We start from the raw sequence: 17,254 nt of genomic DNA on the forward strand, positions 1-17,254 counted from the left end.
GCGACGATTTGGAGTATTTATTGCCGTTTGATGTTTATGTGGGTGACACGGCTAAACCGCGGGTAACACAAGTAGTTGCTTATTTCGTGAGTGATTTGCTTAATCGGGCTGTGTCTTTATTCAGATCCACGTGCTTTTTTGTTTATCTTCTTTAAATTAAAATATCGGGGAAAGTGGTAGCGCCAGAAAGTGACAGCATCACTGCTGTTTCCGGCTCTACTGAGAAACATTCAGTCAGCAAGGTTGATGAACAATTGTTTAAATTACTGTTTGAAGTTTGGTCAGATTTTAAATATTTGTTTTTTTTATTGTTAGCTGTATTTATGGTGGTGGGGAGAAACGTTAGCTGCCATTAATTTGCGTTTGAAGTCGGGCGGCCCATCAGACACTTTCGGAGGGCAAAGGGAGACTGGACAGGCAGCAAGTGATTCACAAATAATCGAGTTAGAGCTGATATATCAAATTAGGTTTCATAGAGAAAGAGGGAGGGCGAGAGAGTAACTTTGGAAATATCTGTTCTACTTTGCCGGTTAATACGAAGTCTGGTTAAAGCTGGGAGGACGGGCTTCGTATTAAAAAGGGTAGTGGGTTCGGGATTACGTCATTTATTGGCCTTGTGCAATCGTGAATGGAGCTATGATACACAACAGCAGCAGTCTTTAAATGTGCATTTAGATGTATGTTCATGTGAATTAAAAAAAAAACCACGCCCATTTGGAATTACCAGCAGTCAAATTAGTTTTAGTGTTTTTTTTCTAAAACCGGTGCGCCTATACCACCCACAATGTCATTCCCCGTAGTAATCTTTTAAAAAATATACGTATCAAGGACTTTTTTTGCTTTTTATGTCATCTGCTGTCTTAAAAACCCAGGTTGCTTTCCTTTATTAGCTGCCCAAAGGTTGTTGGTATCATTTCCCTAATGTCCTTTGTCTCAAGTCTCACCTTCTAGTTCAAATAGGGTTCAGATATTTAATTTGATGTGTCACATCTCTAAATATAGATTAATGATGTCTGGGCAGGCTAGTCTGGAAGAGGGATGTTTTGAGGTTGTATGCTATTAGCCATCCATAATCTGCAGCTGTGTATTTACTGAATGATACCATTGATAATTTCTCCTATTTGAAGCCTGACGGATCCTGGGGACGGATCCTGGGGAGTTGTGGATGGGCGTGGGAGAAACGGCAGAGTGCATCTGTTTCTGGTAGGCCGGTGAGGGTGTGCTCAGCATTGGTGTTGCTGGGAGGAGCCGCAGGATGACCTTCAAACATGCAGGCTGACACTCGGCCAGATGTGCACTAAGGCAGGACCCAGATGTAGACGGCTGTCTTTCACCAGGCCACACGCAGGCACTTTGCCCGGGGCGATGATTCCACGCTCACGTACCAAAAGGCGAGCGGCAAGCTTGAAGTACTTATGTTTGGGTTGGCTGGCTATTCGGGGGAGGTGGGGGGGGGGGGGGGTTGGTTAGCAGACAGCTGCCCCATTCATTGCAGTCCGTCGCTCAGCTGTGGTTCTGGCTCCCAGCGGGGATGCTGACCGGGTCTGCCTGTGTGCCGTGGCCTCAGCGGGGCATGGTGTCGGCGTGCTGCTTCTGCGGAGCCTGGATTCACCCCCGGAATGGTGCCGAGGCGGAGGGGGTGGGGGGGCTCCTTTGTTCCTTTGCATGCCTGTCTGATAAACTCTGGATATTAATCTCCTCTCATAATTAAGTCCTGTAAATAACTCGAAACGGGGCCTGCATTTCCTGCGACTGGCTCGGGGGGGGGGGGGGGGGGGGATGGGGAGTTACGAACAGATTGAAGGTTATATAATGAGGGACGTCGCATATGCTGCAGCATCAGGCATCGAAAGGTCTGTCACCCGAGGTGAAATGTCACCGGCAGAGGTGGCGCGTACGTACCAGCGCGGGGACACAGGTATCCGTGCAGCCGCTGTGAATGAGCGCTGGGGGAGCTGACCGCTAAGGCTGCTTCCGGAAGCTTCTCTTTTACTGCGTCGTGAGCGACCTGAGCCTTTTTCCCGGTGGACTGGTGCCCTTTTTGTATGTGTGTGTTTCAGGAGTGATATGGATATGGTTATAGGGACAGTGGTGTGAAGAAGTGCCAGTGTGTGTGTGTGTGTGTGTGTGTGTGTGTGTGTGTGTGTGTGCGTGTGTGTGTGTGTGCGTGTGCATGCAAATGTCAGGATGGGGCTGTGAGGCACCCCAGGGTGATGGCGTCGGGAAAGTGTGATTCCGGACTAATCGGAGTCCAGGATCTGTTTGGCGGGGGGCTTTCACGCTGCCTGGACCCTGCCAGGTTTTGGCTGATTGGACGGGCTCAGCCATGATCAGCAAAGCTTTTCTGGCAGCTGCTTGCGCAGCAGGAATCTGGACCGACGTGGCAAATCAGATCTGGGTGGGGGATTGCCCCCCCTCCCCCTCTCTGACATTGGATTTCTCATCCAGTGCTGGGTGGGAGATAGAATGGACTGTTGCGGGATTAATCTGACACCACATTTCCCTTCACCATTGCCCCCCCCCCCCCCCCCCCCCCCAGCACATAACCTCCCCCCTCTCTTTGATGTCAGACCTCACCAGGGACAAGCTAAAGTAGACCGATATATTAACATGCACTTCCACAAGCCCGCTATCCATGAGGCTAGTCTTGCGGCATCTGTGTTTTGCAGCAACAGCTGGCTGCATACGTGTCCTGGGTGAACGCGCAGCTCAGGAAGAAGCCGGGATTGATGCCCGTCCAGGACCTGAGGCAGGACCTGCGAGACGGGGTGGTCCTCGTGCACCTTATCGAGATCGTGGGTGAGTCTTTAGCGCTAGCTTAGCATTAGGCTGCCGGAGGCAGGTGGGTAGCACCTTCACATGAAGGTCCATGCTGCCTTAGAATCCTGTAGGCCAGTGTTTCCCAATCCGGTCCTCAAGGACCCACAGTCAGTCCATGTTTTTGCAAAAATGTAGACTGTCTGACACGGAGTTCAGAGGGAGCAGAAACATGGACTGGCTGTGGGCTACATGGTCTGTACTGTAGGCTGTTTTTCATTTCATTAATTTGGAGTGATTCCCAATTCAGGCAGACAAGTTTTTAATGTGATATTTAAAGCAATGTTGAGATTTTCCACCTTTATAGTTTATGTAGGTGGTCTGTGTCTTGTTAAGAAGGTCACTGCTCCTAAATGTGTTGGCTAAAGGGGGGGTTTGATGTTCTGGTACAGGGAGGCTGCATGGAGGTAGCTGAAGGATTTCCTGGCGCGCCGCCTTGTCCTCCTACAGGGTGCTAACTGGGTACATTCTGTCCTGTCTCCTTGCAGCTGGTGAGTCGCTGGAGGGCATCCATTACTGTCCTCAGGATGAGCTGGAGAAGAGGGAGAACGTGGAGAAGGTGCTGCAGTTCGTCTCGTCCAAGCGGATTCGCATGCCGCAGACCTCAGCCCGCGGTGAGTGAGCCCTCCCCCGGAGCCCCCCCCCCAATCCCGGTGACTGCCTCATCCTGACCCCGTGTGCCGTCTGTCCGCAGACATCGTGGAGGGGAACCTCAAGTCGGCCATGCGGCTCATCTTGGCCTTAGCCGCCCACTTCAAGCCCTCCACCTCGGCCAGTCACAGGGTGGGCGGGGCCGCAGGGCGTGGCCAGGCAGGGCCTTCGGCCAATCACAGGCCTAACTCTGCCATGGCCATGGCGCAGAATGCAGTGGCCGCCCTGGCGGCAGCCCGAGAGGACGCCTCCCTCTCTGGGCGCAGCGTCCTCCAGCTGAGGCAGGAGTGGCACTGGTAAGCCTGTCTGTTATTACGTCTGGAAAAGAATACAGTGCTACCTCAGTTCTCGAACTCAGTAGAACTCGAATTTCTTAAAAGTCGAACCAACCTGTTTGGAAAAAAATTACCTAGTACTCGATCTGAATCTCAGAAGTCAAACCGTGAACGCCGACCCAAGATAACTTGTACACGCGGGGAAATGAGTCACGCAGCACGTCTCTCAGCAGAAACAAAGGGTAACGCTTCAGTCTCAGCCTCACATTCGCTGTGATAGCATCATGCATGTTTACACAAGCTGAATACATATATTTAGACAGTAAAAATACATTTAGACAATGATAGACAGTAACAGTAATTATTATATAATAAAATACATTTTAAAATAAAGATTTCTTATTAATTATTTTAATATTAATACATTTAATTATAATAATATTGTCGTGCCGAGCGGGGACGGAACGGAGACAAAGGCGCAGATGTCAGGGTATCGGGGAATACGGGGTTTAATTACAGGTAAGGCAGGGAAAACGCAGACGGACAATACAATGACCGGACTGGGGAAACTAACTGAAACGCGGACGAAATACAGAGGGCTAATGACAACAACCAGAAACAGCTGATCACACGGGGATTGCACACGGGGTTAACGAGGGGGCGTGGCACACCGAAGGAGCGGACGATCGGGGCAGGACACATTTTTAACTTACACATTGGATACATTTCTTTTCTTACTTTACAAATTACTGTTTTGATAAATGTGCTTAGATGTGTTTAGTACAGTATGTGCTTTTCTTGTTTTATCCGGTTCATTTTGTGTTTAAATGCTAAAAAAAAACATATTTAGGTGTAATTTTTTGGGGCCGGGAACCTATTAATTGGTTTTCCATTATTTCTTATGGGGAAAATTCGATCAGAACCCGAACTTTTTAGGATTCGATCCGGAGTTCTGAACGGATTAAGTTCGAGTTCTGAGGTACCACTGTAATCCTTATAATTCGGTAAATTGAGCAATTAATGAGAGCAATTCGGAGCACAGGATCCCTGCTTTACATCATCTGCCTGTTTTGTTAAGGCTTTCCTAAAGATGCTGTCAATCCCAAACTGAAAATTTGGCCCCTCAAGGTGTCAGGTTTAGGGCTTATCAGATTATTACACTACAACAAGCCCTCCAACATTGGATGTCCTTGTCAGGGCTTTGGCGACCCCTAGTGGCTGAAGAGAATGGAGTAATTCCATTGAAATTGGAATTGAAATTGTTGTTTCTTGCGTTATTACAATATATTTTCACACAGACACACACAAATGAACACAAGTGCTTTGTAAGAAGCTAACTTTTTTGTGTTTTAGTTGAAAAGTTCTTTTTGTAGAGGTACAGAGAGAAACAGTTTGACATACATACATGCAGACATACATGCACAGCAGTAAGAGTCAAGCATTCAACAGCAGCATGAAGATGGAAAAAAAGCACGAGAGCAGTGTCAGGTACACATCAAAGCAGCTAACAGTGATAAGAGAAAAAATGTTACGTGATAAGATGCAAAATGTTACCATGGTCAAAAAGATCTGTAGTGTTGTATCTAACTTGTTTGATTTATGCAGTGGAGGGGGGGTGGTTCCTGACCAGTTGTGGTTACTATGAAAATGGAATATTTTCAAATTTTATTAACATATTGTGGAAACTATCTTGCAACCGCCCCCCCGCATGACCCCCACTTTGGGAACCCCTGATGTAATTTGTAGTTTTCCCATGGGCTCATAGTATATCTGGGAAGGTTAGACCTTCTATCACTCCTCTCTGTAGCCTCAGCTGTTCCTCGCTGTGGCCTTCTGGTGCACAGCAGGGCACCAAAACTAGTGATGCGGCGATCAAAGCGGAGTGACCGTGGCCGTAGCTCTGAGAGCCGCATTCGGACGCTTCCAAAGCTCACACCCCGCCTTCCGGCTGCCTCACCCACAGCCGCGGCGTCAGCGTGGACGAGGAGATCGAGAGCCCGTACTGGAGCGTCCGGGCACTCGTGCAGCAGTACGAGGGCCAGCGGGGGGCGCCAGAGGAAGACTCGGAGACGTCCAGACCCTCCAGGTGAGGCTCCTCCTTTGTCTTATTACAAACATGAATAATGAATATAATAATATGCTTAATTAATGTGATATAACTTTATTTAATGTACCGAGGGCAAGGGCGAGAGGATCCACAGCCGTATTTGGATAGGTTATTCCCTCTATGTGATGTGTATTATGTTCATTTTAAATTTGGGGAGGGGGGGGCAGATCGAGCAGTGATTTGTTGCCACGTGCTATGTTGTGATGCCCGCTTGGTGCCAGGGTACCGTGGCACGTGCCTCCAGGACTGCCGTGATCGTCAGGTGCCCCGTACGCAGCCGCAGGGCGAACGCGCCATGTGCCCTCGCTGCCCCCCTCCTTTAGATGTCACCAGGCACCCCCCCCCCCCCCTCTGACCTCTGACAAACGGCTCCATTGTCAGCCCTCGTCGGCATGCCGCTTCAAAATGTCACCCCGCCCCTTTCCCTCTCGGTCTTTATCAACCTCTTAGGGACCCGAATTCCAGGGCCTTAAATGCAAACACCTTATTTTCTACTTTAAACCCGCAGTTCTTAATTATATATTAATAATGAGCATGATAATTAATCCTTCTTTAGTTTTCAGCGCTGACACGGCCTGACGGATTGACTATTAATTAATTAGGAGGTGTTAATTAAACGTTATTGTAATGCAAACGTCCGTACACAGGAGTGCACTCCCCTGACTTGCAGTCAGCATCGTAGGTTTTAGTTTTACTCTAATTAAGAAGCGTTGTCATTAAAGGCGAATCACGACAGCATGACACAGTGAGGAGGAGGCGGCTGCCAGGCATGGAGGTGGCCTGCCTCAGACTTTAACGGGACCCTCAGAAAGTGGCGGGGTTTCTGGGGTATTAATGCCTCTTATAGCTCTGTCATTGCTTAACGATGCAAGAGCGGTTCCCCCCTATTCTGAATTGGGATGTGGTACGATCCAAATCTTTATGTTATTGTTGTTCTACATGGGTGAGTCCAATGACACGCAGTTTAGGTGGGCCTTCATCAGAGTGATAGGGTGTGTTTCCTGCCTTGTGCCCGGAATGCGTTCACATGCCTGGCTTCCTCTAGGGGCTGTCATGTGGGCTCTGGGTGCATGCAATAGTCTATTCTTCTCAGTATCAAGTTTACCATCAGAAGCCGGCGGGGCGGGGGTGGCGGATGTTATGTGTCTCCTGCCAGTGGCAATTGCATAAGAGTCCTCCGTCTTGGTGATAATGTCAGAGAAGATTCGTAGACTCCTCGTTCTGAAAGTTTGTGTGCATTTGACAAGCTGCGAGGCCAGTGACATGCCATAGGGGGCGCTGTACGGACTTGGCAGTCTGATCTTGGTGATGTTGAGCCCGTTTTAGAACCCTACCTCTATATTTATTGGCATGAAACTCCTGCGTAAACCTATCTGCTCTCCTACTGATGTTAATGGGGCCCGATCAGGCCACGGCTAAGATGGCCTTCATTTCAGTACTCGGAACCATTACGTTTTCGTTCATAACTGTGTTTAGTAAATCCCCTGAAACAGTAATGTGAAAAATCTATTGTTTTTGGAAACCTATGTCTTAATTTGGAAGTAGCCAAGGACTTTAGTGGTGATTTCAGTCTGAATTAAAAATGTTTATTATTCCTGTGCAGGATGATCTGCGATTGTTGTTTTTTTTTTCGGTTTCGTAGAGTAGCTGAGCTCTTTCGACCTGCTCTGATCCGTTTTTCTGCCCTGTCGGAGTGTAACGTTGGCTGCTGCTTAGTCTCCTACCGGTTTACGTTTCTGGGGGAGTGTCACGGAGGATGACAGCCCTGTGGGATGAAAGCTCCCAAATCTGCACAGATCCCTGGTAATCTGCACCTCAGCTATTATCATCTGACCACTGAGCTGCTCTCTGTCTCCATCAGCCGCACTTTCTTCATGGTCTCTTCACAACACTAAGTGCTCTTGGGGGCAGTGTGTGGCTCAGCAGGTTTGAACGCTGTGCCTGTAATCAAGAGGTTGTTGGTTCAAATCCCAGCGTTGGCAGACTGATTTCACCGTTTGCCCTGTGAGCAAAGGCCATGACCCTTCATTGCTCCAGGGACTGTCTGACACTGCTTTCCCCAAAAACCAATATATCTCTGCTAAATATACAAAATGTGTGTTTTGTATTTTGTAATTGTGCAGTGACTCTTTAGCTGATAGGTTCTCGCAGTGTTTTGTAATGTATTGTATGGCTTCTGCTACAACATTATCTGTTACTGATCCCTCTTTGAATCTCAGCATGGCTGTACTTGTACCTGTGTGGCTTCCTTGACAGCACTATGGCTGCATGTCACTTCGGACAAAAGCATCAGCCAAATTAATGTAAACGACCAGCCAGTGGCTCTCACTTTCTGTGTCGGTTGCCATGTATTTTATGTTTCTGTCTTCCCTCCACCTTGGCAATGGGCAATGGACGGCTGGGGGGGGCGGGTGGTGGCAGATGTTTGTGTAGGTGTAGCAGGCTGTTTTTTGCATCGTAGGTTCCCCCACACCTTTTGTCTGAGAGCCGAAGAGTCTGTAGCCAAACACACCTCCGCGTTATTCTGCTTCGTGCTGAGACCCTCCAAACTGAGCTTTCAGTGCGCCCCCCCAAAAAAGACCTGTTTGATAAGCAGACAAACCCCCCCCCCTGCCGCCGTATACAGATCCCCCTCCCCCGCAGTAGGAGAGAGAGAGCGAGGAAGGGAGGGAGGGAGAGAGGGAGAGAGAGAGAGAGAGAGAGGAGGCGTGGGTAAACAGTGGGGCCGAGCTATGTCTGACATCTCCACGCAGACAGGGAGAGAGAGAGAGAGAGAGAGAGAGAGAGAGAGAAGGAGCGGGAGAGAGAGAAAGGGAGTCTGACAGATTTCCCTCAGAAGGAAGGAAAGCCTGGCAGCAGGAGGAAGGAAAATGCGAGCGGCATCGTCTAAGCTGAAGGGAAACAATTAGCGGGATCTGTCTCACGCACGTGTGTGTGTGTGTTTGTGTGTGTTGAGGCACATCGCAGCCAAGCAGGACACAGCTGTAACGTGGGGGGGCCCTGTTGGGGGCCATCTAGAGCAGCTCGTAGAATCGGGGAGGCCCCCCAGGGCTGCGCTGTGGCAATGGGGGCGACGCCCGGAGCCTGAGAGCCCCGCCGATCTGGGGAATCGTTGTGGCGACCGTCCTCTCGTCCGCATTCCTCTGCAATTTTTTTTCCCGGCTGGATATTCCGGACGTGGGATTGTGGCTCCGTGGGTGTGACTGGGATGATGGTGGTGAGCGAGCGACGGGTCGCGCCTCAAACCTGACGGCCAGCACCTCGGCGGGGGGGCGGGTCACCGTCACAGGAAATGGGGGCGACGCAGATGAAATGGTAAGAGCAGCGAGAGCGACTTCACCTCCTACAAGCCAGTCTGTCTCCGTCTCAGTCTCCGTCTCAGTCTCTGTCTCTGTCTCTCCTCCCTGTTAGCTTTGTTATTCCTGCTGTACGGTGCACTTTCCAGTCCCGTCTCGGATCTGCTGTTGGGCTTTTAAAGCCGTCCCAGTCTCTCCGCGTTAGCTTGCCTCACCTTCGTTCCCCTCATCTCTCAGCCTGCCAGGTGATCCTGGGGACCTTTTCTGATGGGCTCTGCCAGCACGTGGACTAGCCCACTGTTTCTGGGTGTCTCTGTTTCCTGTCAGGGTGGAGCAAATGCTTCAGAAAGTCCAGAATGCACCTCTGTGATTGATCTTCTGTTTCGTAATCAAGGTTGATGTCCTGATCTGTAGCTGTCTGTGTGCTGCATGTCTGTCACGCCATCGTACAGTAATTCACACAGTCAGACGAGTAACGTGAACGTGCTTCCCTTGCTGTTTTTTCACTGGTTTGTTGGTGGGCTGTACACCGTCTAGTGTGCATGTGCCAATCTGGTGTGGCACTTTGATCTGAGGTCTTGAGGGGTATTTTCCACCAGGCGTCCGTCGTCACATGTCTGGCGTTCTGCTCAGTTGAGTTTCTCCTCAGCCACCTGTCTCCAACAGCGCCCTCTGGTGGACAGGCTGGGAGAGCCCTGTCGCGGGTGGCGTCGGGTTGCCGTGGGACGGGCTGTGGGAATCATCTGCAGACAGATCTGTGGATATACCCTGCTTCCTGTCCAGGTCCCTCAGGCCTGCCTTTTAATTTGCCTGAGTATCGAGCTGCCGCCAGCTGCTTATTAAAGGGGCCACAAATCTGAACCAGGATCATGGACAGGCTCCGCATGCCAGCGCATTTTTAAATACCGCTTTCGTGACTGTGGCTGGATGGATTTTTATCTTGTGCCTTTCAGAGTGAACTTTGGCTCTTGGAATATCTGTGGTAACTAAATTATCAATCATTCAGCTGCACTGATAATTTAATTGTCTCTGCTTGTGGAATTTAGGTCAAGGAGCCTTGATCGTTGTTTTGGGCTTGTTCCTGCCGATTCTCTGAGAATATGGTTCTATAGAATGGCATCTTGGGTGAATCTCAGTACCAAGAACGCAAAGACCATACTAGTGGTCTTGGCAAGACTGGTCTTGCTAACTTGCCTTCCAAGAACGAACTTGGGGTGCAATGAATCATGGGATTGGTCTCGTTCGGCGAGGATGCAGCCGATGTATCCTTGGTTATTGGGGTGGAGCAGGACCAGCATCTGGGGATTTTTCCTATCCTCTGTACTTCTGTTCTTGAGTATTGGAACTGGTCTTCGTCAGTGAAAGATGATGTAAGCACAAGCACACAGGTATGGTGAAGGACGCATGTTGAGATTCACCTTTTGTTTGTGAGACGGCTGCCGAACCCTAGGGATCTGTTTAAGGATGTGATTGGCTAAGGGGAGTGGGGGGTGGGGCTTCCTGTCTACCAGTCATAAATGATCCACCGGAGGCCCTCTGACCTCTTCTTGCCCAGCTGGGTTTCATTCCCCCCATTTATTAGCCCGCATTTAAGGATCTGGATTCAGGGTGCTGCTGTCTATATCAACCATCTCCAGCTGTCTGACTTCCACTCAAAAGTTAAAAAGTAAAGTACGTTTATTAGTTTTAATGCCTTTATCCCGGGAATGAAAATGTAACGGCGTTCAGTGGCCCTTGTGTTGGCGTCCATGCTGGACACCTGTGTTTTGGCAGAGGCTGGCCGTGTTTTTGCGTAGCCGCCCTTGTGCCGGAGAGCGCTCGCGGTAGCTAGTGGAGGAGGGAGGCCATCTGGAGGGCAGGCGGAGGGGGAGGCCAGCGCCGCTACAGGCCCGTGGGCTCCCCCCCCCCGTTCCTGTTTTTCCTGCTTTCTGAAAGAACAAGGAATGGAACCCTTAATTTCAGCGATGGTTCTCAACTGGCCCTGGAACGTTACAGAACTCCTTCAGGGTCCCACGTGGCTGAAAAAAAATAAACGCTGGTTTTGTTTTGTCCTCCAGGGACACTGTGCCCTGAAGTCTGTTTCTGACTTTCATAATTTGTTCTCCGCCCCTAAAACATACAGAGGCATCCGTGATGGTCTGCCCCTAGCTCAGAGGAGTCGAGTTTCATCACCGGGTCTTAATCCCGGCTGTTTTCAAATGGACACTGTCAGATCGAAGGAAGCGTTCTGTGTTAGACTCTGGACTATTACATTTCGGGTTTGAGCAGGGGGGTCACGCTCAGGTAACAGGCTACATTGGACCCTATCCAATCTCAGGTGGGCCGGACAAAGTCAATTTATAGTAAGCTAGTAAAACAATAACAATCCCTTTCCCTTATATTTATATATAGATCATAAATCACCTACTAATGATGAAAGGGCTGAAGTACCCTGTTAAAAATGTTCATTTTCTAGAGTGTCAGTGGTTGTGTCCATATTAACTGCCCTCACAAGCTGTTAGTTTCACATTTCAGGTATATACTATCATTTTGCAGAACATCAGTGATGATTGTCAAATCCTTATTACCGTTATAGTGCACGATTCACAGTATCTGGTACCAAATATCATTTTGCTTGTCCGCGATCATGGTTAGAATATGGTGGCCATTCAGCAGTCTTTGCATTTTCTGCAGGTAATTACCATGCAGTTATTCACCAAGTGGTGATGAATAAAGAACAAGTATGAAAATAGACGAGATTTGAGCCTGTGTGTCTTTGGAAACTCGGGGTTTAGCAGACCTTGCTGTCTCATTAGCATTGACGTAGCTTAGCTTCGCTGGTCTGCCGAGTCTGATTAAAAACTGACTGTTGTATTTTCGGTCCTGCCATCAGTTAATTAATTTTGTTCTGAATTGTATGTTTCAACCTGGTGAGTTTAATTGAGGTACCAAATATTACTTTTCTTCACCACGCTGGTGAAAAAATAGAGAATAGCAAATTGATTTTTCAAATCAATATGTTTCTATTTGAAAATCCTCTTGTGGGCCAGATTTGGACCTTAATCCTGTCAGATTCAACCCGCAGCCCATAGGTTTGACAGTGTTGGGAGGGGGGCAGGTCATTCCCACTCCTCCCCCACCTTCTTTTGAAAATGAAGTCTAAAAGATTGTTGTGCATTGTGTGTGCAGACAGCCCATGCAGCAGGGGGCGACACGCTGGTCACTGTGTGGCCACGTTCCCCGCGACGCCGTCTTCCCATCCATACTTGCTTTCAGGTCCGCAGAAGGTCATAGCGCCACCTTATGTCTGTGACTATTGAGGGCTGGCGACCCGAACGGACTGTGCCCCTGTCTCACCAGGCCCTGTGGCAGCCCGGCGCGGGTTTGAAAGCCTGCAGGCATGAGGCTGAGCGCCCAAGAACAAAGCCCCGCCCACGGCTCATTAATCATCATTAGAAAGGGAAGTGGGGGCGAGTCTTTGTTGGAGCATTTGCTTATTTTCCCAGTCCGAGGGCCCCCACAGACACAGTGGGCGTGTCACTCTGTGATCATGTGACACAGTGGGGTGCCCTCGACCCTGCCTCCGTTCGGGGCCGGGGGGCAGAGCGCACAATGAGGCCACAACAACAACAACAGCAACAACACCCCCTCTGTCTATTTTCTGGGGCTGCCATTGTTGCTGCTTATAAAAGAAAGAGAGAGAAAAAGAGAAATAAAAGAGAGGCATTTTCTCAGAGCCTCCCCCCTCTCCAGCAAACCCGCCCCTGCCCCCCTCTCGCTGCAGAGTGCACCTCCTTTCCCCGCCTGCTCGTTCACCTCCGTCTGAGGTCAGCAGTGGCATGGCTTGCTGGTCTCCATGGTAACAGGATGGTGGGCGGTTGAACATCCCGGTGATAAACTCAGAAGTGGTCAGACTTGGGTCAGTTAAATTTACCACGGTCCTGTATTTGTGGACCGGCGCGCTACCGTTTCTGTCATGATGGGGGGGCGTGCTTCCTGGGCGTGAGCGTTTAAGGCTCTGGAGAGGCTGGACCCCAACAGGGAATCCAGTGAGAGCTGTCTTAACGTCGCTGGAAAACCAGTATGCTAGTCTTCCGTGGTTTGGGTGGTTTTATAAATAACCGCCCTGCAATTCCAGTGGCAGCTGTTTGGAATCTGAAGGGTTGGTCCATCTCTTGGGAAATAAGGGGGGTGTTTGGCCTGGCACACAGGTCTTGTCCACGTGTTTAACTTTTATTGCCATACTATGCCTAATAAATATACATTTTCTAGACTTTTCTACTACATGTTAATATGTGCTCACATGCCCTTGGTTTATAGGTACATTATAGGTACATATCAAATAACACTATCCTACAATGCCCCCCCCTTATGAAGTTGGATGAGGTCCACTCCCAACCCGCTTCATTCCAACTCTTGGTGTGGTTTGGAGAGAGGGCTGTAATAATTCATGCACCCCAAGTAAGTGGCAGGAGTTCCTCTGCAGGCTGTGCTGTATGAGGCGCACTGGGGGGGAGGGGGGCTCTCTGGAGTTCTGCAGGATGGGCTCTCACTGCGCCTGCAGGGGACACTCTCAGAGTTTAAATCTAAACTTGTCTTTGCCTCAGTGTTTTTTTTTAGTGCAGCCTGTGTGGAGTCTCTTACACCAATTAACATCTCACCTGAAACACTGGTAGAAAAAAAATAATAATAAGTGATAAAAATAAGGATAGAACAATAAGAGATGTGATTGTTTAGCAGTTTTTTTAAAGAACGCAAGGTCAGCTAGTTCCTCGAGCAACTGGGGGTTAAGGCCCTTGCTGACACATGACTCCTCACGTCACTCTGCTGACTCTGGGATTTGAACCAGCAACTTTCCGCTGACAGGCACAGCCCCTTAACCTACAGAGCCATACATGACCCTTCCGTTCTCTGGTTGTGCACAATGGATCAATAACTGTGGTTACGCTAGTCAATTTTAATGAATCGGAACAAACTGAGTAATAATATGGGCTGCTTGCTCATAATTGCAAATAACACCGGATCAGTGATTGGCAGCAGCAGTACAGGCGCCTGGAATGCGGAAGTGGAAAGGTCGTCTCCTAGCAGGTCTTTGCATTCAGCTTGTGGCTCACCTTCTCTGTCGGAGACCAGCTGAACTTGTGAACTTGGTTCTTTTAAACCATGATAATCTGTGCCTTGATAAGAATCATACACGTTACCCCCCCCCCGGTTTGCTGTATGAGGATCTAGGAACAGATTGAGCTTCATTTATCCCCCCAAGCTGGAAATTTTTGTTGTAATCTTTTTTCGTTCCTTCTTGCTGCTTTTCTTGATTTCCGTCTCACAGGACAGAAATGTGCTCCAGTCCCGTTCACAATAGTTAAAACTGTAGTATTGTATTTTATTTTATTTGTGGAGGCGGGTTCTTCTATTTTGGATAAAGGAGATGTACTTGCTGTCTCAGCACACTGAGTTGCACTGACCCCGACACCCCCCCATCCCCCCCCCCCCCCCCCCACTGTTGTTTCAGCCTCAGCTCCACCAGCCCAAAGCACACACCCAAATCGGAGCTCGTCGGAGAGCTCGATGGAGGGGTGCTGGCTGAAGTCCAGCAGGAGGAGGTTTCCCAGAAGTCAGGTGCGTGCTTGTTGTCAGGTCAGCAGGATGCATGATGGGTAAGGGGTCATGTGACCAGGGGTTTCTAGTTTTAAGCCATAGGAAGAGGTTTTCCTATCTTTAGCATGCCACTATGAAATATCTATCTGTATAAATGCATAAAACTATCATTTTATCCCTAAGGTAACCTTAGCAACAAAAGCATGCATTGGACACATAAAGTATTCATGGTTTCCATGCTGTGTTTCTGTGTCACCATGCAGGCGATGCTGCAAAGTCGCCCTCTTGTGGACAAGCCGCAGCTACGGGTAGTGCCACCCCAGGGGGGGGCTCCACGTGGGAGGAACAGCTGTGCGAGCAGCAGGAGCAGCTGGAGAAGGAGATGCAAGAGGCCAGGCGGATGGTCTCCAGCCTGCAGGTGCCCCCCCCCCCCACCGGACGCGCCGTCCCGTACGCGTGGATGCTGTCTCCTGAACATGCATGCCTTGCTTGCTTGCTCCTGCACGCACGCTGTCGTGTAAAACCAGAGTCCTCTCCGCCCGCCCAGATGGGTCTGTTCATCGGTCCCCTCGGAGCCGCCTGTGTTTCGTTAGCAGAGGCATCCGTTGGCACAGATGGGCATCCGGTTGCCTTGGAGATACAAAATCACCACATTCTAGCCCCCGTGCTGTTCTGCCTCCTGTTCACAATACAAGCTCGATTCTACGCATTTATTTATTTCTTCTCATGAGCCGCATGCATTCCCGAAACTGGCTGCCTTCTGTGAGACAGTTAATTGGAAGATTGATGTTGTTGACCTGATTGCTGCTTCGGGGCATGGCTGCCGTGTGACCGAATGATGTCATCACTAAGGAGCCATATAAATTAGAAAGTTTGTACTGGATGGATGAAATGCTGGCAGATTTGGGGGGGGGTTACAGATTACCTGGGAAGAAGCAGATTGGAAATGATGTCACCAGCTCGTGGGCATCTGTGGGGGCAGAGCTGGCTTCGATCTCGGGCATAAGCTAGAGTGGGTATAACTGACTGCCTCTCAGAGTAACAATGAGCTTTAAAAAAAAAAAAAAACCTGGGATTGCCTGCTGTTTTTTTTTTGTTTAAGGATTAAAATACCATGTAAATACAGGTACTAATTATAGCGGAGAAGCATGGGGAGCTTGGCGGGCAGCAGGCCCAGGATGGCAGCTTTAGGAAGGGATTTCACTGATCACATGACCGCCACATGTGTACCGGTGCTTTCCGTGCATGGGGGGGGGGTGTTCCTCAGGCTCTGTGGCCACGGCGGCCCTCAAAAGACAAAAGAGGCACCCCCCCCCCACTCACTCCGTGTCCGATTCCTGCACGTGTCTCACCTCCCAGGCGCTGCTCCTTCACGGCTCGCTACCCGAGGATGAGCAGGAGGTTTCCCTGAGCCTGGGGGAGGGAACAGAAAATGCAGAGCAGCAGCTGGTAAAAGTCTCTTTTTTTTACTCTTTTTGTTCCTAGTTTATTTACCTCCCCCCCCCCCCGCTTACCTATTTTGGACTCTTCCAGCAGCAGTCACCCCTCGTCTCTTCACTCACCCTTCCCCTCATCTCGAGTTTCCCTCTCTTCCTTCCCCTCCCTCTCTTTCCCCTGTCATGTGATCCTGTGGCTTTGTCTCTGTCCCGCTGCGTAGATCGGGCCGCGCAGGTGCCCCTGCCTGTGTGTCTTTCCTGGTTCTGCTCTGCTTGAGCGCTGAGTTACCCATTAATACCAGAATATTCATAAGGTCCCATTTTCCGGTCGGCGTAGTTTTCCTCCACTCTAACAAAGTCCGTCCCTTTCTCCAGATAATAATCCGAAGTCGCCTGGACCAGAGCATGGAAGAAACTCAGGACCTGAAGGTAAACAGCCTTGACTTTATTCCTGGGACATTTTTGGCCCCGCCGCCCCCGCCCCTCACTCCCCCTGTCTGCTTTGCAGAAGGAGCTGCTGAAGTACAAGCAGGAGGTGCGCAGCCTGCAGGGGGTCAAGGTGAGTCCCTACAGGTGTCACCCGCCCCTTTCCCCAGAGCCGGTTCAGCGTAGGAGCTTTGATTGGCTAACCTGCGTGTGCCTGTATCCCCGTCTGTTCCCACTTTTCCCAGGATGCCTTGCAGCAGCGTCTAGGGGTCCAGGAAGCCTCGGTTTTGCAGCTGAAGCAGGATCTTTTACGATCCAGCATGGACAGGGAGGAGCTGGAGGGGCAGAATGTAAGCAGACACACCCGTGACCCCAATGTGTTTACGTTTATGGACAGTAGCTTGTCGCTGTCTGGGTGGGTGAGGGCCACAGTTTGCCTGTTTATTGTCATGTTTTTATCCCCAGGCCGAGTTGCAAAGGAAGCTGGAGGAGCGTGTCCGGCTGCTCAGTGACTACAAGGTGAGTTTGCCTGAAGGGCCTGATTTGAAGGCGGTGCGAATTAAAATTCAGGCACCTGGAAGGGCAGCATGTTGTCACATCCTTAAACTCAGGCAGTTTGATTTAAAAATCAGGCATCTGGTAGGGCAGCACATTGTCACATCCTTAAGC

The 17,254-nt window shown here is 49.9% G+C and overlaps 1 protein-coding gene across 2 annotated transcripts in view; it reads left to right on the forward strand.

Moving 5' to 3' along the window:
• The window catches only part of dixdc1b (DIX domain containing 1b), a 29,723-nt gene that overhangs the window by 5,290 nt on the left and 7,179 nt on the right, over positions 1–17,254 (forward strand). For both annotated transcript variants that reach the window (XM_072702042.1, XM_072702041.1), the window contains 11 exons: positions 2,670–2,799; positions 3,306–3,431; positions 3,512–3,764; positions 5,707–5,829; positions 14,638–14,744; positions 14,987–15,141; positions 16,083–16,172; positions 16,535–16,588; positions 16,668–16,718; positions 16,831–16,935; positions 17,051–17,104. In XM_072702042.1, coding sequence (XP_072558143.1) covers positions 2,670–2,799; positions 3,306–3,431; positions 3,512–3,764; positions 5,707–5,829; positions 14,638–14,744; positions 14,987–15,141; positions 16,083–16,172; positions 16,535–16,588; positions 16,668–16,718; positions 16,831–16,935; positions 17,051–17,104 — 1,248 coding nt within the window. The remainder of the gene's footprint in view (positions 1–2,669; positions 2,800–3,305; positions 3,432–3,511; positions 3,765–5,706; positions 5,830–14,637; positions 14,745–14,986; positions 15,142–16,082; positions 16,173–16,534; positions 16,589–16,667; positions 16,719–16,830; positions 16,936–17,050; positions 17,105–17,254) is intronic.

The sequence above is a fragment of the Paramormyrops kingsleyae genome, chromosome 18 (genome assembly GCF_048594095.1).
Source record: "Paramormyrops kingsleyae isolate MSU_618 chromosome 18, PKINGS_0.4, whole genome shotgun sequence".
In the NCBI taxonomy this organism is placed as follows: Eukaryota; Metazoa; Chordata; class Actinopteri; order Osteoglossiformes; family Mormyridae; genus Paramormyrops; species Paramormyrops kingsleyae.